Source organism: Onychostruthus taczanowskii, unplaced genomic scaffold, assembly GCF_017590055.1.
Source record: "Onychostruthus taczanowskii isolate IOZ18803 unplaced genomic scaffold, ASM1759005v1 scaffold101, whole genome shotgun sequence".
Classification (NCBI taxonomy): domain Eukaryota; kingdom Metazoa; phylum Chordata; class Aves; order Passeriformes; family Passeridae; genus Onychostruthus; species Onychostruthus taczanowskii.
In genome coordinates this window covers 387,093-412,909 of record NW_024496638.1, presented here as the reverse complement: position 1 = coordinate 412,909, position 25,817 = coordinate 387,093, and the positions used below count along the sequence as shown (strand labels likewise).

General features: G+C 53.3%; 1 protein-coding gene across 1 annotated transcript in view; it reads left to right on the top strand.

Moving 5' to 3' along the window:
* KDM2A (lysine demethylase 2A) overlaps positions 1 to 25,817 on the top strand; it is a 35,340-nt gene that overhangs the window by 1,478 nt on the left and 8,045 nt on the right. The window contains exons 2-13 of the mRNA XM_041410947.1: positions 227 to 254; positions 1,470 to 1,574; positions 14,961 to 15,099; positions 15,698 to 15,776; positions 17,066 to 17,112; positions 17,229 to 17,407; positions 18,165 to 18,271; positions 18,584 to 18,677; positions 19,155 to 19,308; positions 20,008 to 20,123; positions 20,237 to 20,363; positions 21,169 to 21,590. Of these exons, the coding sequence (XP_041266881.1) occupies positions 227 to 254; positions 1,470 to 1,574; positions 14,961 to 15,099; positions 15,698 to 15,776; positions 17,066 to 17,112; positions 17,229 to 17,407; positions 18,165 to 18,271; positions 18,584 to 18,677; positions 19,155 to 19,308; positions 20,008 to 20,123; positions 20,237 to 20,363; positions 21,169 to 21,590 (1,597 nt within the window). The remainder of the gene's footprint in view (positions 1 to 226; positions 255 to 1,469; positions 1,575 to 14,960; positions 15,100 to 15,697; positions 15,777 to 17,065; positions 17,113 to 17,228; positions 17,408 to 18,164; positions 18,272 to 18,583; positions 18,678 to 19,154; positions 19,309 to 20,007; positions 20,124 to 20,236; positions 20,364 to 21,168; positions 21,591 to 25,817) is intronic.

The window sequence follows — 25,817 nt, the reverse complement described above, 5'->3', positions numbered from 1 at the left end:
CCGGGGGCGCGGCGGGGCCGGGGCGCGATCGCTGCTGACCGGGGGATTCCTCCTCCACCGTCTGTTCTGTTCCCCCCCCCGTGCCGGCGGTAGAAGAGGACAAAGGCGCAGGAGAGACCTGGTGAGCACGGGGCCGGGGGCGCGGCGGGGCCGGGGCGCGATCGCTGCTGACCGGGGGATTCCTCCTCCACCGTCTGTTCTGTTCCCCCCCCCGTGCCGGCGGTAGAAGAGGACAAAGGCGCAGGAGAGACCTGGTGAGCACCGCGGGGTCACCGGCGACCCCCGAGTTCGTGCGGGGCCGCGGAGCGCGGCCGGGCGGGAGCGGGCGCGGGCGGGTCTCCCCTTGCCGGGCCCCGGGAGGCCGCGTCGGGAAGTTGAGGAGGGGGCGGCGGGTGCCGGCTGACAGCTCCCCGGGGACCGTCCCTCCCTCCCGCCTCCCGTGCTGCCCCGGCGGGGGCGGGCTGGGGTGGCCCGGCGGGCCGGGAGTGCCCCCTCCCCCGCGGCGGGGCCGGCGCGCTGAGCTCCGGTTGTCCGGCTGTTTATAAACAGAGTTCGGCAAGTGTGGGGAAACTGCCTCCCTCGGCCGAGCCGGGAGTCCTGGTGCCGTGGTTCCAAGGGAGGCAGGGGTGGGGAAGGTGCTGGCGGGACTGGGAGCGCTCGGCTGTCGAAGCCGGGGGTCGGGGAGGAGCAGGATGGAGCGAGTTCTCCCTGCGTGGTCGTAGCGGTTCTGTAACACTGCGAGGGGGATGGCGGATCCCCCTCCTCGATCCTATTCCCCGATTCTTCTCCCCGAAGGTCTGATTTAGGCATAGTGCTGGGGATTAAGAGCCGTGCCATATCCAGGCTTCGGTTGGTTTCTGTCCCTTTAAAAAAAAAAGTGTAGGTGCCATCTGACGCCCTGGGAGGTTTTCCCAGGTTGGTGTGTGGTGTCACAAGGTGGCACATTTGGAGAGCTCAGCATTTAGGTCTCCTCCAGCCAGGAGTTAGATCCCTAACTGCTTCCCTGCTTGGGTGCTGTATGTAGGAGAGATCCCACATGCCTTCCCTGATCATGGGACATACCCTGTACCACTGTAGTTTCTCCCAGGTGCCACGGTACAGGATATCCCAAGGACAGTGATTGTGTTGTTTGGAGAAGTTGGCTCTCCAGCGTTTAATTTTGGAGAAGCCAGGGTTTGACAGCACTTTCCCTGGTTTTTGTCCCACTGTGGGCCAGAGGAGCTGCTGGTGGTAGTGTGGAGCCAGGGTGGGAGACCTGCAGCTCCTGTTGTGTTACAGTAGAGCTGCTGAGGTCATTTATCCTGACATTTATTCTAAGTTAAAATAGGAGCCTTAAAAGTCGGGGTGGGCTCACCCACTGGGTTCTCTCAGCCCCCAGAGCGGGGTGGGGTTGGCCCCAAGAGGAGAAGGGAAGTGAGGGGTGTGGGTGTCCCTGTGCCCTTTCTCACTGTTTGCCTCTGGCTTCCAAGGAGGAAGAGGACGACGACAGCAGTCCTGGCGTGTCCTTCTCGCTCTCTTCCGAGGAGTCGGAGATGGAGCCCGAGGAAGAACGGATCCGTTACAGCCAGAGACTGGTCAGTAGTGGCCTTGAAACAATCCTGTTCCAGTCTTGGTTCTGTTGCAGCTGGAGAAGGGAAGGGCTTTTCCTGGCAGCAGGGTTGAACAGCCCAAACAGGCTGGTGGTGGAAGGATGCAGCCTGCACAGAGGTGTGGGCTTGGTTTAGGTGGCTGTGTGGCTCCTGTTGTGTCACCGAGTTTGCCCTAATGAAGGGAATTTGGCTGCTGAGCTCTGGAAAGAGAGGTTGGAGGCTGAAGCTGGGGAAGGAGCTTTGGGATAGCAACATGAAACTGGTGTCATTGTAGTTTCTGTCACAAAAGGTTTTTTTCTGTGTGTCTGTGACAAGCAGAGCACCTGAAACACTGTGTGTTACCAGTCTTGGTTTGAGTGGCTGTGAAAGCTGAGGGAACCAGCTCCAGCTTCAGGCTTCCTGGGCCTGTGTCTCTTCCCAGTGTTTTCTTCTGAAGGGAGCTGTTCCAGCATTCAGGTCCCAGCCAGGCCCTGTCAGGAGCTCTGGTGTTTGTGCTGAGACTGCATGAATCCACTGGTCTGGGAATTGGGCTGTAACTGGGAACAGCTTGGGAGCAACTGCTTTTAAGAGTCTGAGGTGATATTCCCAGAGATCCCAGGGATGGAGGGAAGCTGCTGTGTCTCCCACGCTGTTTTGAGGCAGCTGCAAGCCCCGCAAGTGGCAGCTCTGTGTTGGATTCCCTCTCTGTGTCACAGCAGTACCTGTACCCTCACCTTCAAGGTGCTGCCCGTAAAGGTGAATCCTTGTCCTTTATTCCTCTGGAATCGTTTGATGTGAGGCTGTGTGGTTCTTGCCATTAAGCTTTGGCCTCAAGATGAGCAGTTCTGAGTGCTGGGGAGTTCCCAAGTGCTTTGGTGGATGTTTTAATTTGGCATCAGCAGCAGTCCCACCTCCTCCCTCATCCTGACACATTTATTCCCACAGCTGTGCAGGATGCAGCTCAAGGTGCTGGTTTGAGTGGGCAGTGATCCAAGACTAACCCAAAACATCTGGATAAAGATATGGCAGGTGAAGGGGGCTATCAGCCAGGAACTTGTCAGTTTAAAAATGCTCATCATCTCAAATAAAAATCAGGAGGAGTTGGTGTCCTGGTGCAGGTGGGCTGGGCTCCAGCAGAATGTGCTAAGCTGGATAAATGCCTGCAGGCTGATGAGCTCTGTGCTTAAGGGGTTTGGGAAGGCACATGGGCAGCAGGGTGAGGCTCACCTGGACTTGTGTGTCCTCAAGTGCGTGTGTTGTCTGTGCTGGCCTGAGGCCCAGGGAGGAGGCATGACCCCTGTGTGGTGGGTGAGGCTTAAATCCTATCTCCTGCCATGCTTTTCCTGGAAACTTCCAGCTCATTATGTGCTCCTACTGTGTCAGTGATGCTCTCTTGCTGAAGGACCCTTAAAAGATGATTATTTTTCTTCTGTAGAGCATGATTTGACTTACTCAAATATCCCACATATGCCTGGGACTTGGGAGCTGGGTCAGTAGGCCTAAATGAGAAGTTCCAAGTAGGGAAGCAGTGAGCTGGTGGTACAGTGTGTTTCTGCTGCTGTCAGCTGTGCTTCTGGTGTGTGACTGGGGCTCAATTAGCAAAAAATAAATGTATTTTAAAAAACCAATCCAGGTGTGATAGTCGTTCTACCGGCCAAACAACCTGAACCAGAATAGTTTATGGTGGTGAAGGAGCTGAATTAATTGTGTGGTTTGGTGGTACCAGCTGAGATGGCAGAGGCAGTTTGTTCTCTGGTGTGTCAGGTAATCACACTGACAGCATCTTTTTCCTGGCTAGTTTCTACTGGGACATAGAGGAAATCTTGAGTGTTCTGTGTTATTTTATTTAGTTTGCACTGATCTTGCCTTCCCCTGCTTCAACAGAAATCTGATGTGTGTCTGTTTTGTGAATGAATTTATCAGTGTTGCTGAAAGATATGGGTTTGGAGGAGAATTTCACCTCTGCTTCAGCTGTGGTCATGTTCCTGCAGGAATTCTCTTCTGGGTCACACATGCCTGTGTGGCACAATGACACTTTGATTAGGTGGGTTGCACTGCCCTGAATGTACTTTCTTCCTAGTTCAGGCTCTGCATCCACGACTCCCAGGATAACACAGGCCTGGGTGAGTTGCTCTGGATTCAGGGATATCTTGGGAGGATGTCTTGCACCCATCCAAGACCATCTGTGGGAGAAGCTGTGTCCTGGTGAGCTCTGGGAGGCTCACACAGGCAGTGGGTGATGCTGAGTGTGGAGAGGACACAGAGGAGCAAGTTATGGGATATTCATGCTCTTTGCCCAGAGACTGGGAGCAGTGGAGGTGGGACTTGCAGGCGCTGTGGAGTAGTTTGCTGCTAATCCTGTGTGAGTGTTGTTCTGCCCAGCTCCATAACGAGGCAGTTCCTGGGGCTTGGGCATTTTCTTGCAGCACTTCAAGCTGGAGTTGTGTGTTTTGCAGGCCCTCAACCGAGGAGCTGAAATGCTCTATTGTGTCCTGAGCCTGAGTGACAGTCCAGCCCTGGCACTAACAATGCCACGGTCCCTCTCTGAGACTTGGAAATCTTTGCTGGCTGTCACTGGGTGGTTGCACCCAGCCCGTGTCACACCAGGCTGTTGGGCTCCCCACGGGGAGCCTGGACTGCTTAAAGGCTCTGGAGAAAAAGAGCCATTGGTCTGCTGCTCACAGAGGCTGCCTGCCCTTCTGCAGAGCAGTCCTGCCATATTCCTGGGTGCTGGAAGTGTGAGGAAATCTCACCTCCTGCCTGCTCCAGGGCTCACTTTGGCAGGCCTGTGCTGTGAACTGAGACTAGCAAGGCCCTGTGAATTGCAAGCTGGGATTAGCACATTACCACAGTGCTGCCATGCGCTTGCAGTGACAATCTTCAGGGTGAGAAATGAAGGGCAGCAGCGCTGGATCACTTCAGAATGACTTGGGAGCACAGCAGGGGAGTGCCATTATCCAAAGGACAAATCCTGCTCATCACAGCCTTCCCTGCAGTCTGTATCTCAGGGTGTGGTTCCCAGTTAGGATTGCCAGGGTGGCAGAGCTGGTTGAAGAGGTTTTCTCCCTCCCTCAGTGAGTGCTCCAGGAGCTAATGGCCCTGAGGTGAACGCTGCCTCAGGGAATTGCCTGGATGAAAGTTGGCTGGGGGGAGGCATCTAGTCCCAGCTGTTGTCTGTGCTGGGATAGTGACCAAACCTGACGGGGCTGGAAGTCTGAGATGGGGAGACAGGGTGGAGTAGGAACCTCTTAAACTGGCTCTGCTGCTGGAGAGAGCCCGAGGAGGAGCCTTGCCCTCCCTGGGGGCTCTGTGGGCTGAGCCACAGCTCCTGCTGGGGTGTTGGGCCCGAGTGACCATCCTGGCTGGGTGCAGTGTCACCCTTATTTTGGCCGTGGGAAGAGTTGTGACACCCATGAAGGGAAATGGGCTCGTGGAGCAGGAGACCAAAGTGCTGTGTGTGCTGGAGAATAAGGGAGGTGAGAGGGGAGCTGGGCCCTGAAGTGCTCTGTCCCATGGTCTGAGGCAGTCTGTGTCCTGCCTTAGCACTGCCCTGCCCTCTGGTCAGATCCTTGTGTGAAATTTGAGAGGAGGCTCTGCCTGTCCCCACCAGCCAGAAGCCAGAGGCCTCTCCTGTAAACAGCAGTTACCAAACCTGCCCTGACATGTCGGTGTCCACGCTATCCCCTGAGAGAGTTCAGATGGGCTTTGCAGCATGTGGAGCCATCAGCTGGGGGATGAAGCCTGGGGACTGTGCAGGACAAGGTTTTTCTTGCAGTCCTGCGTGCTGTGGAGTGATCCCAGCTCAGCCCATGCCTGAGGGATGGCACTGCTGGCTCTGACCAGTGCCTAGAGTCCCAGCAGCTGGAATCTTGTGGTTTCCAACTTGTTTGTATCCTTTCTGCAGGATGGATGGGGTGATAGTTCAGGACACAAGTCGTGGGGCCAGGAAGGCCCACACATATTGACAGGACACTTGTGACAGTTTTTCTCACAGGATAGGAATAAATTGAGGGATAAATGGCCTCAAAGCTGAGAGAGAGAGATCACGGGGAGCAGGCTGTGGGCTCCTGTGTCAGGTAAGATAGGAAAGAGGAGGATGCAGCTTCCTACTTTCCCTGTGTTGCTCCATCTTGAGTGTTTCACAGTATCCCAGTGGTGGGATGCAAGGAGCAATCCCATCGGGTTCAGCCCAAGTTCTGGTTTCTCCTGTAAAGCTGCTGACTGCCAGGTAATGATCCCTGGAGATTGCTGGTGTTTGTCACCCCCAGCTATTGGGGGGTGGTAAAGGCCAGTCCTGCTGCATACTGGCTTTCCCAGGGCTGCTCCCTCTGATTTGGGACTCACATGGGGTGACCCTGCCTCTGTTGCTCCCTGCAGACACTGAGCATGCGATGAGCCCCAGGTGCTGAGTGAGAATTTGGGTGTTTTTACGTCACCTGCTCCCTCTTCCCCATGTTTGAAATGTGACACTGGCAATTCCTGTTAAGCAAAGCTCCTTCTTGGAGTTCCTCTGTGCCCTGTGTGAAACCCAGCCTGGCCAAATGTCCCTGGTCTGCTGGACACACCTCAACTGCCCAGTCTAGACAGGACCTGGGCAAGGGGGGTAATTAATCTCTCCCACAGGCCTCAAACTGGAGGCACTACAAATGAGTCATTCCAAATGACCCAGGTGTAATAAATGAGTTCTAAATAATTCAGAGGCTGTGCAGATTGGGTCTGGGCAGGGCTTTGGTGGAAGCTAGCAGCAACTGAAGGCTATTCTTGGAAAGCTTTAGAAAGCCCTGTGAGCATTTAGATCCTGCCAGATGCATGACTGTGCTGGTCCCTGGGAGAATACGTCCCTGAAACCAAGTGGATGCTGTTCCCTGTCAGCAGAGAGGGATGCAGGAGGTAAATATCAGCTGGATTCTTACTGTCCCAAGCCTGAGTGTGTCCTGGAAGCTGCAGTGCTGACTAAGCAAGGAGCCAAACACCTCAGAAGCACTTCAAGTTACCTGTGAGTTACCAAACAATCTCTGCAGGCTTCATTTATGTTCCTGTAATAAGCAGGAATAAGTTTTCCCAGGGTTATCCCGACTGGAGGTGACACTGACAAGTCAGGAGGGCAGTCTCTGTGCCCCCAGTGCCTTTTTAGTTATGTCAGAAACCATCCAAATTTACAGGTCACTGGCTGGGTTTGGCAGAGGAAGGGCACATGTGGGAAAAATGGTGATATGCTCAGAAGGTGGAGAAACAAGGTGCTGCAATAATCTTGTCCTCTGAAAATACATAAAGGAAGCAATTCCCTTCAGGATGACATCTCTGGTGCTGCTGCTGAGGGGAGAGCGTTGCTGTTTGCAGAGGAGGAAATGATGGCTGAGCCTTTAGGGGGCTGTGAGGAACTTTGGTGTTGTTCCTCCTGTTCCACAGTGGCCTGCCCTTCCTGTGCTGCTGATGCTCCTTGTTTACTTCTGCTCCCAGTTCCAGGTGGGGAACATCCATAGCTGGCTGTGGGTGTTGCTTTCTGCCACTTGAGGTGGTTCAGGTGAACCTGGTGACAGAGTGTATCCTGGGAATCCATGATGGGGGGAGAGGAGGTGGAGCTGTTGGACAGGAGTTCTGTGTCCATGCTTGTGCATCTCTGTTGCTGTAGCAACAGCACTGGGAGTAAACAGCAATGTGCTGGCTTTCCAGGGATTCTGAATCTCTCTGGAAGTTCCAGGAACTTGAACCAGAGAAGTTTTTCAGCTGAGATCTGCTCAGGGTTGCAGGGTGGTGGATTTTCCATGTTTTAGCTCTGTACATGCTGCCTCCACACACCCTTTTAGGTCAAGGAGGAGGCTCTGTGAGCTTTGTTCATGCCGGTCCTCAGGGCTGGGAGGTGAGTGCACAATCCTGTTGTGTTTTAGCCAGTCCTGACAGAGTCTGGGAGAAAATACCACTTGAGAAAAGTCCTCCTTGTTCTTCCACGTACCCCTGGCTCCTGGAAGCTGTAATCTTGGGATAGAGCTGAGGCAGCTGGAAGTGGAAAGGAGAGGGCTGGCAGTGCATGCTCCCTTAAGGTCAGGCTGCCTCAGTGTCTTTAATTTGCTGTGCATAAATATTTCCATGTGTCACTGAGCCCCTTTGCCCCATTTGGAGTAAGGAAGGGACGAGTGCTGGGCTCCTTATGGAGGAGAGGGGGGAGGGAGTGTGTGCAGGGATGGTGTAACAGCACAGAGTCCAGAGGAAATATCCTTCCTAGTAGCTGGATTCCCACATTGTCCATATTCTTCCCAATGGCCCTGGGCTGTTTTCTCTCTCCCTGAGCATCCTCAGCCCCATAGCCTGCAATGCAGCCAGCCTGCTGCTGTTCCCTTTAAAAAACAGTGTCAGCTGAGCAGGAATTGCAGTGCAAACCTCAAAGCTTCCTGCGTTTTTGTTATTCCAGTCCTCCTGTGGTCCAGCTTCTCTCAGGCTGGGTGATGGGACAGAACTGGCAACAGGTTTTGGAAGAGCTGGATTGGAACACTGAGAAATTCAGAGGGTGAGCACTTCTCTCAGTAACAAAAAAAAAAATTACAAAAAAATCCAAGCTAGCCCTGTGATCTCTGTGTGCTGGAGACACAGGTCCCCAGCAAGGAGTGAAGTCACTCAGGGCTGGCCTGCTACTGCTGCATCAGCTGCACCTCTGAGTGCATATGGCTCTGTCTGTCCCTTGTCCTGGGTCTCTGCCTCCTGTTCTGTGTGGGGCTTAGTGGTGGGAATATGGGTTAATTGTGTATCATTTTCAAGCCAGCCTTTTTTGGAGCAGTTTGGTCTATTTTGTTCCATTTGGGGGTGATGGGGGGATTCTCTTGCCTTCCTGCAAAAAGCAAAAGGAGGAGCAGTGCTGGTACTGCTCATCTACCTCACTGCATAGGGAACGTGCTGGGGACACTTGACAGGGAAAGGGCTGCACACAGGGTTGTTTCCTTGGATTTCTTCTGAGTGGGAAGGGGTGGGATGTGATTCAAGGGGTTTCCTCGGTCTTCTTCAGAAATGAGAGGGCTGAATGCCAAAGGATAGCTTTTAGCACTGAGGGTCAGTGTTCAGCCTTGAAATGGTGTGGAGTGTTTGATGGTCCTTCAAGAGCTTCTCCTGGCTTGCATGGAATCCAGGCAGGATTTCTCCCAGTGCAGTGGCTGGTGGTGGAAATGGGCAGTCTGGGGGTTAGCAGTGCCATCGAAGCCCTTTGGGACAGTGGCTGTGTGTGACAGAGGCTGCAGGTGACTGGAGTGAGGAGCTGTATCCTTTCGTAGGAGCAGCGCTTCCTTTTTGGGACTGCTGCCAGAGCTGCCCATCTGTGATCTGGTCTTGCATGTTCCTCTGCCTGGCGGTTTTGCTGCTGTGGCTGGTCAGTGTGAGGTTTGGGAGCAGCTGTGGAGCTCTGCTTGGCCCCTCCATGCTCCCTCCCCACCTGCCTTGCTCCAATTCCTCAATTACTCCTCGTGTACATTCAATTTTGTAACCCAAAAGTGCAAACCAAAGCGTTCTCCCCGGTCATTCTGAATTGCTGCCAGCCTTGCTCGTGATAGGAATCCCTCCTGGAGCTGGGAAGCCTGGAAGGGCTCCAGTTTTGTGTAGATCCTGTTTGCTCCTCAGCCTGGTGCTTTGAGTCTGTCTTTGTCCAGGGATGTGCCACCTGGGATACACCCATTCAGCACTCCAGCTCTTGAGAGGAATGGGAGGCGGTGAGGGGCATTAAACCGGAGTTAAGCTCAGTGGTTCCTCTTGTCCTGGGTCTCTCGAGGGGATTGTGCCTGTTCTTTAGATCCTAAGAGGTGCCTCCCATATCTGGGGAAGCGGGGAGTCCAGGATTGAAGGTGGGAGAGGCACAGAGGGCAGGAACCTGCTGCCGCTGTGCTGTGCTGGTGCTCCAGACATAGAGCCCAGCCCAGGAGCTGAAGTGGGAGGTGCAGGCTTGGAGGGGAGAGGGATATAGAGAGGAAAAGCTCTTGTGCTTAAGATAAGCAGTGACCTGGCAGGCTGCTGACTGGGTGTCATAATCGTGGTGCCTTGGTTCTTCACACTCTATCTGGAAACACTGGCAAGGGAGGATCTTCCCTGCATATTCTGGCATTGGCACCTGCTGTGCCCTGGCTCTGTCTGATCACAGCCTGGCTGCTTCCCTGCTTGTCCATCCTCCTGTCAGGCTGCCTTGTGTCTTCCTGGAGAAATGGATGTTGTTCTTCCCACTTTGCCACTGCTAAAATTGCTGGGGATTCTCTGCACAAGGTCTCAGAGGCAGAATTCTGGACTTGCCACAGGTACTCGCTGGAGATCAGAACACCCTTTGAGAGATTCAAATGTTGCAGGTCTGGATTTATCTAGGCAAGAGCCACAGTTGTTTGCTATAAAAATATGTGAGAAGTTAAATTCCTTAACTGAGGAGAGTTGAGCTGGTTGATTTACTATCAATTTGGGTGCATTTCAGCAGAGTAAACCTGCAAAGGGATGGGGTAATGAAGAAATGCACTGGTCGATCACACTGTTCTATGGATACACTGAGAGCCAGGGAAAAGTTAAAACCTGCAACAAGGGGATTTTGGGATTGGAAATGGAGGTGAAACTTTCTGCTTTCTTCATGTCAAAGGAGTAGAAGAGAGTTGTGGGAGGCTTCACACGGGCAAGCTGCTCTGGAAAGACAGCAAGCAGAGGGAGAGGAAAAGTGAGAGGGGTGCTCTGGTCTCCTGAGGGGGAAGGAGCTGTGGCATAGCAGGAAGAGGTTCCTGGTGGCTGGGAGATGGAGCTGAGGGAGGGGATGGCAGCAGACAGGACAGGAAGTGACTAAAATACTGTGGTGTGTGTGTGTCGGTTTCACTCTTTAACTGCATGAGGCTCTTTCAGCAAAAGGACGGCTTGTTCTTTTTTTCAAATGTGACCTTGTACTCGTTCTTCCCTCAAAAAAAACCTCACAGGAGAGGAGTTTTCTGGCTCTCTTCAGCTGACTGTCAGCTCCTTTGCTGTTAGAAGGAGCTGTGCTCCATGGAGGCAGCACTTGCTGATGGAAAGAGGTTTCCAAGGAAGGATTTTGGAGAGTGCCACTGTGGAGATTCATTAGGTGCTTTCCCTGGAATCCTTGGATGAAGGAGAATGCAGGTGAAATAATCAGAATAGAAGGGATAGCTGTCAGCAGGATTAATATCCATGCTTCCTATTCCCTCCATTAATTGAATGGTACCCAGGAGGGTCAGAAAGAAATGGTGAAGGACAGCTGTCTTAGGTGGGAATTGCTGGCTGTCTGATCTTGGAGGATGAATGAAGTGCCTTTATCTTGACCCTGCCTGACACAGAAAGAAAAGGTTTGGACCACTTGTCAGTTCTTCCTTAGTAAAACTCTCAGCAGGATGAAAAATGCCTGAATCCTAAGAGAAAGCTGGCAAAACAAAGTAATATTTAAATATTGCTGCTTAATACTGAATGCTGAGGTTGTCCTACAGATAATGTAATGTGCCTGACTCTGTGCCCTTGCTTCACTGGAGCTGAACTTCACCCAGAACATTGTCACAGGTGGCAGTTCTGGGGACATCTGCTGATCTCATTTTGGGAAGCTGTCTGTCCCTGGCTGAGCTGGTTGATACTGGAAGGTCTCCTAATAGTGGAGTCACTCCCAGGAAGAAGCAGTTCTAGTCTAAGAGTCCAGGACTGTGAGTTGCTGATGTTCTCTGGATAGGCTGTAGGAATGTGCTGGGAAGAGATACTCAGCCAAGCCCTGTCCCTAGCACAGGCTGTGGGACAAGGGTAGCCAGCTCTTCCTGGGAAGAAGTCAAACTTGGTGCTGTCAGAAGGATTGGCACAGCTCTGTGTGTTCAATATTGGCAAGGTAAGGTTGGCATTAGCTTGTCATGGCTTTGCAGGTGTCACATGTAACCAGTTGTTTATCCAGGCAGCAATTTCCTGTGTGGCACATCAGAAGAAAAGGGATTTTGGAGCATCCACTGAGCACATCTGTCCTCGTACAGAGACCCACTTCGGGGACATGGGGTCTGTGGTTTGTGTCACTGTGCCATGAGGAAGCTGCAGACTCCAGGAGGGGAAGACTCCCGCAGATGCTGCCTCTCCCATAACGCATGCCTGGAAGCACAGAAGCCTTTCCTTCCTCCTGCCTGCTCTGGGCCCCTGAAATATTGTTTTTCCCCACCCTCCCAAGACAACAATGACTTGAAAGCAGTGTGGCCCCGGCTGGGTCCGATGGGATGGGAGCTGTTTGCATTGTGCTTTTGGGTCCTCAGCCACGGCTGGGATCCTGCTCTCCTCATGCTGGGCCAATTAGAAGGCCGGACTCTTCCCTGCCCAGGGGAACAGGCGAAGCTGATCTGCCTGGGAGCTGGAGGGGGTTTGTGGCTGACGCTTTGCTGATGACAGGAGCAATAGACTTTGGAATTTGCTTGGCTGGAGGACACAATCCCCTTCCTTCTGTGTTTTGCATCCCTGTTTCCTCATTGCAAAGGGATTCAAGTTTAAGGTGTTCCTGCCTGTTTCCTGGTGTTTGCACTTCTGTGGTGTGGCTGCCTTATCATGGAGTGGTTTGGGTTGAAGGTTCCAACCTGTTTGCTTTGGAGGCTGTGTTGTGAAGGAGATCTGGGAAAAGTCTGAGCAGGGCCCTGATCCCATGGTGCTTCTCCAGGATCTACCCATGGCACCAATAGGATCCAAATCAGGCCCAGCTACGTGGTCACATTTCTGTTGAATGAGCTGCTCTGCACAATCCCCAGAGCCTGGCTTGGTGCCACTTGCAGAAGGACAGACAATGCCTGGTCACCGTGCCTGTGGCTGGAGCTGCATTCTAGCCTGGATATCCCAAGGTTTGTCCTCAAATGGGACTCACCTGAGTTCCAGCCCAGTGCAGTAACCCTGCTCCTGGTTAAGAGTAGCCAAGGGAGTCAAATACAATCTATTAAGGGATTGGTTTGGACATAGCCTCTTCTTGCCAGATTTTCTATGCCAAAGCTTTTCCTCCCAAAAGGTGAGGTTTTGAATCCAGCAGAGGCAAAGGAGCTGCTTTTCCCCCTAAAAGTGAGTGTCTGGAGTAAGGGAGCAGGTCACAAAGCAACCTGATCCTGCAGTGAGCAGGACCCACTTGATGCCAAGGCAGGTGAGACCAGGGACTGCAGAATCCTCCTCTGCTTTGTGCACATCCTCTGTCTGACAGAGAGCTGCCTGCTGGGATCTGTAGTCCTAGAATTGCTTCGGATTGGGAAGAGTGAAACGTTGGTCATGCTGGAAGGTGATTCGCATCCTTACCTGGCATAGGTGTGCCTTGAACTTCCCTGGTGTGGTTTTGTAAGCAGTAGGATGAAGTGGGCCTTTCCCCAAAATGCTGGGTTCTGCAGGAAAAGCTGAGTTTGAGGTTTGCTTATTGTCCCTAAATCCTGCTCAGGGCAGACCCCTCTCTGCTCTGTACTGTACCCTCATTTAAAGCTGAGTACCGTGCAGGATTCATGGATTCCATGGTTTTTAAGGATAAGAGCTTTATGAGGTGGGCTAATCATCCATTATAAAACAGTCATAACACCTCCATATCTCAAACTTCAAGTTCTGATGCATCCCCTTGGAAGGGCCGGTTTAAAGGCAGAGCGAACATTTGAGAGTTCCAGTTTTTGGTGAGTGCAGCCCAGCTTTAGCAGTGTGAAAATCCAAGAGTTCCCAAGGAATAGGTCACTTATGCTGGTGCCACTCCCATATGTCCGTACTTTTTAAATGCACTTTCCTGCCTTTATACAAGTATCTGTAAAAACCCATAAGCAGAGTGAGCTTTTGTGTTGTTAAAAACGGGGAGATCCCACTCCTCTTTAGTGGATGGCTTAAGACAAAGAACAGCAGCCCTTTTCCAAATTGTTTAATCCTCGGGGCCATTGGACAGACCCTGGTTGCAGGATCCTGAAGACTCTGCCTGAAGTGCCCCATTCAGGAGCAGCCAATTGTTCGTGCCTGGCTGATGGGGTGTTTTGTGCGAGTTCCCAAGGAATAGGTCACTCCAGGTGCCACTCCCATATGTCCGTACTTTTTAAATGCACTTTCCTGCCTTTATACAAGTATCTCTGTAAAAACCCATAAGCAGAGTGAGCTTTTGTGTTGTTAAAAACGGGGAGATCCCACTCCTCTTTAGTGGATGGCTTAAGACAAAGAACAGCAGCCCTTTTCCAAATTGTTTAATCCTCGGGGCCATTGGACAGACCCTGGTTGCAGGATCCTGAAGACTCTGCCTGAAGTGCCCCATTCAGGAGCAGCCAATTGTTCGTGCCTGGCTGATGAGGTGTTTTGTGTCCCAGTCACTCAGGTTTTTGGTAAGGAGGTTGGGAAGCTGAGCACCGTCAATGGGCTGTTAACAATGGGTGAGTGACTCTGTCGTGATGGCAGGGGAACTCCTTGTGCATCCATCAGCCTGCTTGAAACTGGGAGTTAAAATTAAATGTTGGAGGGGGTGGGGGAAAAGCCTTTTTTTGTGTGTCCCTACGTGCTCCTGCACTGGTTCATCTAATTAATCTAAAAAAAATTATTTAAAGCAGTACTTCTGTATGAAGGAGTTCATTCCTCTTTCTCCAGTGAGGTTATTGCAGGCTGGTTCTGGTGGTGTTGCTGGGGATGTGACACTGCCCCTCCCTACTGCAGGCAGGTGCCACCAGCTGTGTCACCTCCTGCCCCATCCTGGCTGTCTGCTGGCCCAGCAGTTGGTGTGCACGCTTGATAATGGGAACATCCCTAATTAGGGGAAGGCAGCTTGGCTAATTCAGAGCAGGTTTGCCTTTTATCTGAGGGGATTTAGGGAGCATTCCCACGCAGGGCTCTGCTCTCTGGCCAGGTGGCCAGCAGCTGGGGACAGTAATTTCTTCCAGATCCAGTAATGCCAGAAAAGGATGTCTGTCAGGAATCCCTATACAGATGTGCTTACAAGACCCTCTAAGAAAAGTGTTTGTTGCACTCTGCTATTCTTCTCCATACAAGCAAGAGAATAAATCAGCTTTCTGTGTACAGGCACAGCCAAAGATGAAAACTTAAGAGTCTTTTTTTTAATCATTGGTGTTGTGGCAGAGATTGAAACTCACAAGTGCCTTTACCTCCAGTGCAGCAAAATACTGATGCACCTGTAAAAGTGGGGAACTGATTCTTTGTTCTTTGCCTCTGTTACACTAAACTCTCCCCTCCTCCTGTATTTCCGTGTTAGAATTCATTAGGAGTGATTATCTGTCTCACATACAGCCCAATTAGCACAAATCTGGATGGAGGACAGGCAAAGCTGATGTTTCAGTGGTACGTTTTGGGTTCAGGACAGACCTGAGCTCCCCTAGAGGCCGTGGCTGAGCTGTGTTAGGTTGGGTGAGGTTGATCCTCCTGCTCTGTAAGTTCCCTTCCTGGTCCATAACTTCTCCCTTCCCGGTGTTCTCCCCTCAGCGTGGCACGATGAGGCGGCGTTACGAGGACGACGGCATCTCCGATGATGAGATTGAAGGGAAGAGGACGTTTGACCTCGAGGAAAAGCTGTCCACCAACAAGTTCAACTCCACTTTCGTGGTCTTCATGGAAGGCAAAGGTTTGTCTTGGGTCTGCTGGTCCCAGGGAGTGTGTGTGGGAATGGCATGGAAGCTGTTCGCTCCAGAGAGCACGGAGCTGGTCTGCAGCTTGCTGGGACACGTGGCAGCCAGGAATGGGAGGGTTTGCCTGGGTCAGCACCTGTAATTGCAGCCACGTGTCTACCAGATCCTTAATTCAAGGACTGTGTGGGATGTCTCCCCTTCCTTTCAGCACGCACACGGCTCCGTGGGATGGCTTTTCATCACACAGCCCCTCATGAGGATTTACTGGGAGGGAGGAGCGCTTCTGCAAGGCATCTCTTGCTTGGCTCTGAGCTTCCTAAGGAAGTGAGCACCAAAATCCAGGGTGTTCACCTGTCAGGAGCAGCCTGTTGGAGCAAACCCTCCTTAGGGGCCCTGTCTGAGGCTTGTCAGCAGCACACACCCTGCTGCCACTCAGAACTGCTGCAAAGGAGTTCAGGATTTCTGAAAAAGTGTAGAAAAGTGAGGAGCAGGGTTGGACTAGGGATCTACAGAGAGCCTTTTCAACCTGAGCATGTCTATAATACTCTGAAGGAGTTTCTCCTAAACCTTCCCTTTTCTGTCTCCCCACACCAGACTTCACAGTTGAATACATCCAGCGGGGTGGCCTGAGGGACCCGCTCATCTTCAGGAGCTCGGACGGCCTGGGGATAAAGTAAGTGCTGGGAGCACGGAGTGGTGGGTGACTGGCCCAGTTCCTTCATCTCTCCACACTGTGTGGGATCTGCTCCTGGCTCTGCCAGGCTAATTTTACTGTTGTGTCCACGCTGTTCTTTATGTGCAATGGGCAGAGAGAAATACCTTCCAGCTCAGTTATCCTGTTCTTCCTAGTCTGTTTGGACCGAAAATGAGAGAACTGAATTGGCTGTAGGTGATCAGAATTCCACCAAATGTCTGGAAAGTCCCACTGCTGCTCTGATGCAACGTCTGGCTGGGTTTCTTTCCTAGGCATCTATTGCCAGAGAGTCAAACAATTTGTAGTATTTCTGGCATTTTCCAGAATTCCAACCTGATTTTCCAAACTTCTGAGCTGCTGTCTGCCTCTCTTGCTGCAATACATCCATTGAGGTTTGCAGCTCTAAATGTAAACTGGGTCAGAGTTTTTGGGATTGATTAGAGGAACAAATGACCCCTCGCAAACTTTCAGAGCTAGTACCAGCTGCAGTGCTCCAAAGTCCCTCAGCCACGAGGTTCCATGGTTGTGAACAGATGGTGACATCTCATCCAATGCAGGATGTTCTTTGCTGGGGTGAATTGGGTACGAAGTCATGCCAGGTTCAGTCTAACTGCTGGGTGACTGAGGTTCCAAGGCTGTGAACAGATGAGTGACATCTCATCCAATGCAGGACGTTCTTTGCTGGGGTGAATTGGGTACGAAGTCATGCCAGGTTCAGTCTAACTGCTGGGTGACTTGGGAGGGTAGAGATTTAATACTGGACATTACAGTGTGACAGAAACTGGATTTCTCCTGAGCTTTTGGATATTTCTCTGGGTCAAGAGTTGCTCGAATGGCTGCCAGCCTGCTCTGCCTGTGACAGCAGTGTTTGTACAGAGAAGGGTGCCAGTACAAACATTGGAGTGGTTCTGCTGTGTCAGTGGAATATACTGCGTGTCCTGCTCCGGCCGTGCCTTTGGATTGGGATAACTCACACAGGCAGCCTTTAAAATGAGAGCTGGGATTGCTTAGTTCAAGGCCTCCTGGCTCCTTTGCTAGAAGTCACTGTACAGCAGCTCTGGAGATGGTACATCCTCTTCCCAAGCCTGCTTCCCGAGCCAGAAGTTTGTTCTAGTGTTTCACCCAGTCCTGTGCCCCCAGAGATCCTCTTCCATGGCCTTCTCCAACACCAAAGCAGCACAGATGTACCTTCAGGGTGCCAATTCCTGGGTCACAGAGTGCAGCCAGAAGCACTTGGTGGTCTTTTTAGCCAGATGTTTGTCCCACAGGATGCCGGATCCGGACTTCAGCGTGAACGATGTGCGGCTGTGTGTGGGTAAGTGTCCGGAGCCCCTCTGCACTCACTTGTGTGCTTGGGGTCTTTGAGGGTCTCACCTCCTGGAGTCCATGGTGCAGAGGGACAGTTCAGTGATGTGCCTGTCACCGTGGCAGGGAGCCGACGGATAGTGGATGTGATGGATGTGAACACGCAGCGGGACATCGAGATGTCCATGGCGCAGTGGGCGCGCTACTACGAAACGCCAGAGGAGGAGCGGGAGAAACTCTACAACGTCATCAGCCTGGAGTTCAGCCACACCAAACTGGAGAACCTGGTGCAGAGACCTGCTACGGTGAGTGGGGCTCTTCCTCATGCAGGGATCTGCTTTCCCTGGAAATCTGGAGGTGAGGTGCCAGCCTGGCATTGGGATGTGGTGGAAGAGGAGGGGCTGCTCGGAACATGCATGGGCTCAGCAGGGATATATGTCTGGAAGCTGCTGGAACTGATCTCCTAGTTGAGCTGTGGTGACCATGGCCAAGTCCTTGGCACATCACTCTCTGGAGAGATAGCCTTTCCATTGGCTGTCAGCATGGAAGTCTGAACTCTGCAGTGTGGCAGGGAGGGCTTCTGATGGAAAATGCTGAAATCTCTGAGGGCAGAGGAGGCCATGCTGGAGGTGTGCTGGAAGAGGGGCAGGAAGCTGTTTTGTGCTGGGAAGATGAGTTGTGGGAGGTGGGATGGATGGGATGACCATCTCAAACTACCTCTGCAGTCAGCAGAGTGGAAGTGGCAGCTGTGTGGGGCCAGCTGTTAACTACAGAGGGAAGCTGTTAACTACAGAGGGAACCTTGACATCTCTGGCTCTCCTGAAGTTTAGGGAATTGAATCTCACCTCTAGGAGATACTGTCTGGCATATTTTTTATGGAAGTCCAGAGCTGGCATCTGAACACCTGATCATAAGTGCTTTGTGTGTAGGACTGTCCCAGTAGCACTGGGAAAGTTTCTGGGTGTGGGGAAGGACCAAAAAGGGATTTGCCAGCCTGGGGTAGCAAAAGGTTTTGCTGTGTCCCTTTTTTCTCTGCTCACATCTCCTACCTTTCTGCTGTAGGTGGATTTGATTGACTGGGTTGATAACATGTGGCCCAGGCACTTAAAGGAAAGTCAGACAGAGTCTACCAATGCCATCCTGGAGATGCAGTATCCAAAGGTGCAGAAGTAAGTGAATTCATGAGCTGTGGCAGGCAGCAAACAATCTCCTGCAGGAAGAGTGCCCACAGGAGCAGCAGTGTGTACCAAGGGGAAGGGGGAGGATCAGTCTCCCAGCTTATTTTTGTGGGTGACACTTGTAAGTCACTACAGTCACTTATTGAACTGGCTTTAGCTGTGTGGAAAAGGGGCTGGGTGGCTTGTGACACTGCTCTGAGCCATTTGGCCTTGGTTTGGGGGACCCATTCCCTTGGAATGTCATATCTGCTCCAAAGTGTGGATCACCATTCATTTTCACCTTGTCATCTTGTTTTCCCCCAGATACTGTTTGATGAGTGTCAAGGGCTGCTACACAGATTTCCACGTGGACTTTGGTGGCACTTCTGTGTGGTACCACATCCACCGAGGGGGAAAGGTAGGACTGTACCTATGAGGACAGCTATAGGTGCTTTAGGAAAGTGGCTGTTGGTCTGTTTTTGTGTAAATCCTTGAGGATGCAGGTCCCAGACAGGAAATTGAAGTATTTTCCACCCTAAACTTACTATATTGCATGTAGCCAGACAGGTGCCAATCCCTAGTTCAGGTGTAGCTCTAACATGGTAAATCAAACTCATAAATCTCCTTGTCACTCTGGTGGCTTTCCTGGGCTCTGTATCTCTTGACACTGATGTAAATCGTAGCTTAAAAAGCATCCCAGGCTCAGGCTACCTCTAACACTCAGTGTGTCAGGCTGGGAAAGACCTGGCTTGTGCTCTTGAGGGGGGCAGCTGTTGCAGTCATTTTGCTGGGAAGTTCTCAGGGAGAGGGGCGAGTAAGAGATTCAGATGTTGGGAAGAAGCCATAGCTGTTGATTATGTGATGACTTACATGAGTGTGTTGTCTTTATTTGCAGATCTTCTGGCTGATCCCTCCCACGCCCCAGAACCTGGAGCTCTATGAAAACTGGCTTCTCTCAGGGAAGCAGGGAGACATTTTCCTTGGGGACAGAGTGTCAGAATGCCAGCGCATCGAGCTCAAGCAGGGCTACACATTTGTCATCCCCTCAGGTACCCTCAGGGTGGGCAGGGGCATCCTGGCCTTGGCCAGGATTGTGGCAGCACTGGAACTCCTGGGACACTGGCAGGATTTACCTTCCTCATGAGTCACTGGGAGAGGGAGATGTGATGTGGCTCTGTCCTCTTTTGCCACCTCCCAAAACATGCCTGTGATGGCATTGTGGATCCAGCCCCAAGTGTTAGGAAAGCTGTGGCTGGTTCATATCACATTTGATTAATTATTAAAGGAGGCTTTCCCAGATCCTGTCCTGTTGACACATGGAGCAGTGTAGGTTCAGGAGAGGCTGGCCCAAGGCAGCTCCTCTGCTTCCTGGGTGTCTTGTGACACCGCTGCAGAGCTGTGGTGTACAGCAGGACCAGGAACAGAAAACACCAGGGATTGCACAACTCACTCATTTGAGTCTGTTATCACAACTGACACTTCTTCTGAACTGAGTGGCTTTGCCTTAAGGAAACCCATGCTGGAATTCCCCAGATGTTGGACTTGGCTGGATTGCTTAGCCTTGGAGATAAGGAGTGGAACTTGAGTTATTTTGAAGGTGTTTAGAGTGTTGGGACAGACTTCAGAAGGCTGTTTCCCTTGGTGCTAGGCCTAACGCAACTAGGAAACAATCTAGGATGACACCAGGGTGGCATAAAGCTATGCAAGGTGGATCAGAAGGATTCTTCCAACTCTACTTTCTCCCCAAGGTTGGATCCATGCTGTGTACACTCCCATGGACACGCTGGTTTTTGGTGGCAACTTCTTACACAGCTTCAACATCCCTATGCAGCTCCGGATCTACAGCATCGAGGACCGCACACGGGTAAGGACCTGTGTGGGACCGTGCTGGACCCTGGGCCACACCTGCTGTGGCATCTGTCATCTGAGAGCAGCAGTGGAAAGGAGGCCTGACAGATCCTCTTGCCTGTTTTGCAGGTCCCAAATAAATTTCGTTATCCCTTCTATTACGAGATGTGTTGGTACGTGCTGGAGCGTTACGTGTACTGCATCACCAGCCGCTCCCACCTGACCAAGGACTTCCAGAAGGAATCCCTCAGCATGGGTAAGTCCAGCCCCTATTCCTTCCTTACCCTTATCCAACTGGCTTCTTACACCCTCCTGCTGGGGCACTGGCTCAGCAGTGTGCCAGGCAGGGGAGGGCTGCGTGGGGATTATTTGGGCGTTGAAGTTACAACCAGCCAGACTTCTGCTTCCTCCTCTGGCCCTGCAGCAGCCCAGGTTCCTCAGAGCTGTGAAACCAGAAACCACCAGTTCAGAGCCTTACACAGAAGAGATGGGGGGAAGTTGCAGTGGCCACCACGGTGCTGTAGGCAGGAATTATCTCTGGCTGGCCAGGGCCTTCTGCACACAGGGTTTGAGGGTTACTTGGAGGGCTCAGCAGCCTCACAATCGTGAGCGAGTCCACATCCTCTTTATCACATCATGAAGGCAGCATCAAGATCCTGAGCCTTCAGCTGGAGATCCCAAGCCTTCCCATGCAAAATGAGGTTGAATAGGGCATTAAGCAACATGATGTCATGGAAGATGTCCAGGCCTATGGCACTGGAGTTGGGCTAGATGACAGTCCAGGTCCCTTCCAACCCAATTCCATGAAATTAAGTCTAGGACAGGAAATTCAGTCTAGGGCATTTGCTGTTTCTTTCTCTGGGACCTTTTTCCGTATCTGGTGCCCTGCATTCCCACAGACAAGCCAGGAATGGGAAGGGTGTTTAGCTGTTGTTTTCCAGCTTCTGTGTTCCTTTCACCTCCTACAAATCTGTTGCTCCAGCATCCCTCATGACTGGGGGGATCCCATTAAACATGGAACACTTCCTGTGATTGCTCTCCCTGTTTCTTCATCATGGCAGATATGGAGCTGAGCTCCTCAGACTCAGTGAACATGGAAGAGGAGGAGGAGGAGGAGGACGATGAGGATGCAGCAGGGAAGGATTCCCGGCGCCCCATGACCAGGAAGTCCATTCTCACCAGCCCCATTGCCAACGGTGCCAACGTGGACTATGACGAACTGGGCAAGAGCTGCCGGAGCAGCCTGCCGGGTCTCAAGAAGACCCCATCCATAGACTCTTCCGACTCCAGCCGGGGCTCCCAAAACGGCCAGGCCTGGGACCCGAGCGGGGGCAGTCCCCGCAAGAGCAGGAAGGTGCACCTGACCCAGTTTGAGCTGGAGGGGCTGCGCTGCCTCGTGGACAAGCTGGAGTCGCTCCCTCTGCACAAGAAGTGTGTTCCCACCGGCATCGAGGACGAGGACGCCCTCATCGCTGACGTCAAGGTAGGCCCGAGCGAGTGCAAAGCACTTCCCACAAGGAAACTTCACCCTCACCCTACTCCTGTCCTGGGGCAGGATTGGTGGCATCCTCTTCCTGTGTGTGGGGCTGATGTTACACCTGAGGGACTGCCCTGGGATTTGGGGTTGGGAAAGCAGGAGGGTGGCTGGGTCCCTTATGGCCAGTCAGTGCAGGAGTGCTCGTGGCTGATGCAGTTCACTTCCACTTTTGGCTGTGGACTCTGTGACAGTTGGAACCTTTTCCTTGCCCCAGGTGGATTTGGCTTTGTTCCTTTGAGTTGTTTGCCCAGGGTGTGACCTGGAGTTATAAGAGTCTGTTATTTTGGGCTGGTGAGGGTTGTTTGGATTTTATTTGCCTTCATCTGTTGAGCTGAGCCAATGAGCTTTGGTGTTTCAGCACAGAAGTGGGAACGTCAGCTTCACTCTATCCCCAGAAACCCATTCTAGTCCCTAAAAAGTTACCTTCTGCTCCCCTCCATGCTGTTGGTGATCTGTACAGCTGCTTGCCTGTACCAAAGCTGACATCCAGATGCAGCCATGCGTGTGTACTTGTCTTTGCCATTGTTTTTATTTCCAAGTGCTGTCTCCTGATGTTTTTTTGTGAGATGTTCGGGTAAATCCAGAGCTCTGCAGTGCTTGGAGCAGAGGGTGTGGCTCTGGGGTCTTGGTTGAAAGACTCTGGGTGCTGTTAGAGGCTGAATTTCTGGTTTTCTGTGGCTGTTCAGGCATCCTGTGTGTGCTGTGACCTTTGAGAATATGAAGTGTGTATTTCTGAGCCCTGTGTGGTGCTCTGGAGGACCTGAGTTGTGGGCCCTGTGTTTCACCCTTGGGCTGACGAAAGGAGGCTGGTGTTGGGTGTTTTGAAGGCAGAGCCTTAAAGGTTGTTGGTGTTCAGTTGTAGTTCGAGACCTGATCAAAGAATCTGTTCATGTTCTGGAGGTAGTAAAGGTGAGCCTGTGGTTTTGGTGTGACCAGGCCCCTGTGTCCAATTGTACCTCGCAGATGAGCTGCAGGTGACAGCCTTTGTGGTCCCAGACAACTTCCCTGAGGATTTGCTCCTTAAAGCTGGCTGTCCTTGGAGGTTTGGAAGTATCCTGAGCTGCAGGACTCTATCCCTCTGGACTGGCATCCTCAAGGCATCAAGATCCTTAGTCACAGCCTGCAGTGACTCGGGAAAGTGGGACAAGTTTGTCCAACTACAGCAAAGCTCTACTTCCAAAACCCATTTTCCATAGAGGTGATGGAAGTGGCCAGTAGAAGTTGGCTTGTAAAGCCTGAGAAGGGCTTAAGACATCTCTAGCTAAAACTTCTACCTGGGACCACCAGTCTGCAGCAGGTACTTTTGCCCTTGTGTCACCAGGTAAGGTCATTGATGGAGCTGGGATCTGGCCAAGCTGGGAAAGAGGCACTTTGGTCTGTGCTCCCCATGGTCAGAACGTGGCGTTTTCTCATCCAGACTTGCAGGCATGCCACCTTGATCAGCCCATCCAGTGCCACCCTCTGCTATCCAGTGTCCCCAGGCACTCCAGGAGCAGGAAAATGCTGCCTTTTCCTACAGCCTCTTGTGTGGTGATCAGGATTTCAGGGTGTCTGTGTGTTGGGTCATGTGGAGAAATATGCATCCTGTCATGAGTTCAGCCTGGAGCATCACTTGGGATGTGACACTTTGGATGTGACAGTTGTGCTTTCAGCTCTGTGGCAGGAATTGTCTGAAAATTCTGAGTGTGATGGAGGTCATTGGAAGGATCATTGACAAAGAGGGAATTTTGGAGAGGTCCTGTTGTCTTTTGGCTGCTTCCATCCATGATTTCTGACCTCTCTGTGGTGGTTTCCATGACTGGTTTTGACAGGAGGATGGTCATGAGGCAGCTGACAGCAAGTCTAAAGCCAGACCCCTGTGGCCTGGCATAAACAGGTTATATCTGTGCTGTGCACTGAGCTGTTGGAGCACCAAGGATTGTAGAAACAAGATAAGCCTCCCTGAAGTGCTGATCCTGTCTCCAGGACCTCATCTCAAAACCTCTGGTGTGACATTGGTCACTCAATGAGCAGAGGGAGAATTTGGTGAGGAATGGGGGTGGAATCCTCAGGGATGGGTGAGGAAGTTCAGGGTGGCCTGTGAGCTGTGCCAGGCAGGTCTCCCATGGTGGGATGGCAGCACTGGCCACGTTCCTGCCTGCGTGTCAGAGAGAGCCCATTCCAGGGGCCCAAGGGTGTCACTGGTTGCACAGTTGGTGACAGTCCTGGAGCTAGGTCAGCATGTAACTGACTGGCTTCCTGGGAACACAAAGCTGGAGTTACCTGCCGATGCTTTGGATGCATCATAAGTGGGAGCAGCCGCTGCTCCCTGGTGCTGTTTGGCTTTATTTCTGGAGTTTCCTCCATTTTAATTGCGGTGTGTATCTGGGGGGCGTCTTGGGGGGCTGGGATTGCTTGGGGACACCTTGGTCGCCCGGAATGGATCTGTCCCCCTCTAGCGGTTTGGTCCCCGGTGCCTTTGGGAATGTGGCTGCTCCCAAACTTGACTGGCGGGATGTTTCTCCCTCCAGGTCAGGAGTGTGGGGGTGCAGACCCTGGGGGGAGCTGCAAGAGGGGATGACCCTTGCCTGCATTCCAAAGCCCCGCTCGCTCTAGCGGGGGCTCCCAGATCCCAAACCCGCCTCGGAACAGACAAAAGAAAGGCGCCGGGGAGGCTGGGCTGAGCGGGACGGGGTAAGGGCTCTCCACCGCGCTCTGCCCGGCCCCGAGGAGCCCGGCCCCGGCCTCTCGGATTGCGGCGGCGGAGGGAGGGAGGGATCCCGGGAAGGCCGGTGGGCAGCGCCGCCCGGACCCTGCGCCAATCCCCGCCGTCCCGGCCCCTCCCGGCGCTGCAGCAGCGCGGCTCTGCCCTCCGCTTCCTCGCTCCCTTTTTCTCTTCTGCCATCTTCCCGTTGCAAAGCATTGCTGGGAACCGCATGTGGGTGACGCAGCAGCATTGTCTCCGGCTCAGGAAGCTGCCGCCGCCGCCGCTGCCCAAGGGCTCGGGAGGAGCACGCGGCTGCCAGTGCGGCTGCTGGGGGCGGGGAGGAGCCGGGGGCGCTCGGGGCGGGGGGCGCAGCTGCTCCCCAGCCATGTCCCCGAACACCGGGGGTCCGGCCGGGGTCTGAGCCAGCCCCCGGAGGTGTCCGGGGAGAAGGGAGGGGGCTCCAGCCCTCGTAGTGCAGGCACCGAAACAAAGAGGGCTCGGCAAACTTCACCCCAGAGTCTCGGCAGCTCCAGAGGCGCAAGGTCAGGCAGCTGGCAATGCTCGTGGCGCGGGGAGGGGACGCGGGGACGCTCCGGTCCCGGACAGGGTGGGAGGGGACCGCGGGGGGGACCCCTGCTTCCCCGGAGGGGTCCCTGGCCGGTGCTTGGGCTCACCTCTCCCGTTCCCGGGGCACTCTTGCCGGCACTGCTGCCGAGAGGCTCCAGCCGCGTGTTCACAGGGTCCCCTCTGCCGTGTCCCGCCGGCCACAGGGCGCAGGGGACCAGTGGCCTGTCGCCCACCCCGGCTCTGAGACAGATGCAGCCGCAGGACCCGGGAGCCCCCGCGATCCCTCGGCTCCCTGGCGAGGAGCGTGCCTGAGCCGCCCCCGCCCCGTCCCCGGTGCCACGGGCAGGCAGACGCTGCGGTCCCACGATGTCCGTGTGGGAGCTCCGAGCCCTGACCTTTCCCTCGGTGTGTGCTCGTGGGGAGGCGGAAGGTCTGAAGGCTGCACGCTGCGCTGCCGGGGAGCCCAAGGGAGACTGCGGCTTCCTGCCTCCCCAGACACCCGGAAAACCGGGCGGGGGGCACGCCAGGCAACCCCTGCCCTGGCCCTGCCTGGCAGCGGGAAGCACTGCCCGCCGGGATGCCGACAGGAGGCTCCTGCCTGTGTAACCATGGCAACGTCAAGTAAATAAAGCACCTTTGCAACCAGCAAATTCGGTGGGGAGTGGATGTGGGGAGGGGGCTGCACTGGAGGGCGCTGAAAGGAGCGGGGTGAGCATGGGAGCCCCGTGCACCGGGAGTGAGGGGCTGTCGCGCTGGAGGGCAGCATGCCAGTCCGCTTGGTGCCGAGGGATCTTTCCCTCCAAGTCAAAGCCAAATCCCGAGGCAGTGCGGGGGAGCACCTCTCAGCTACAGGCAGCTTGTGCCAGGCCACGGAGGGGGTGCTGGGGCATCACATCCTGCTGCTGCTGCGCCCTCCAGGC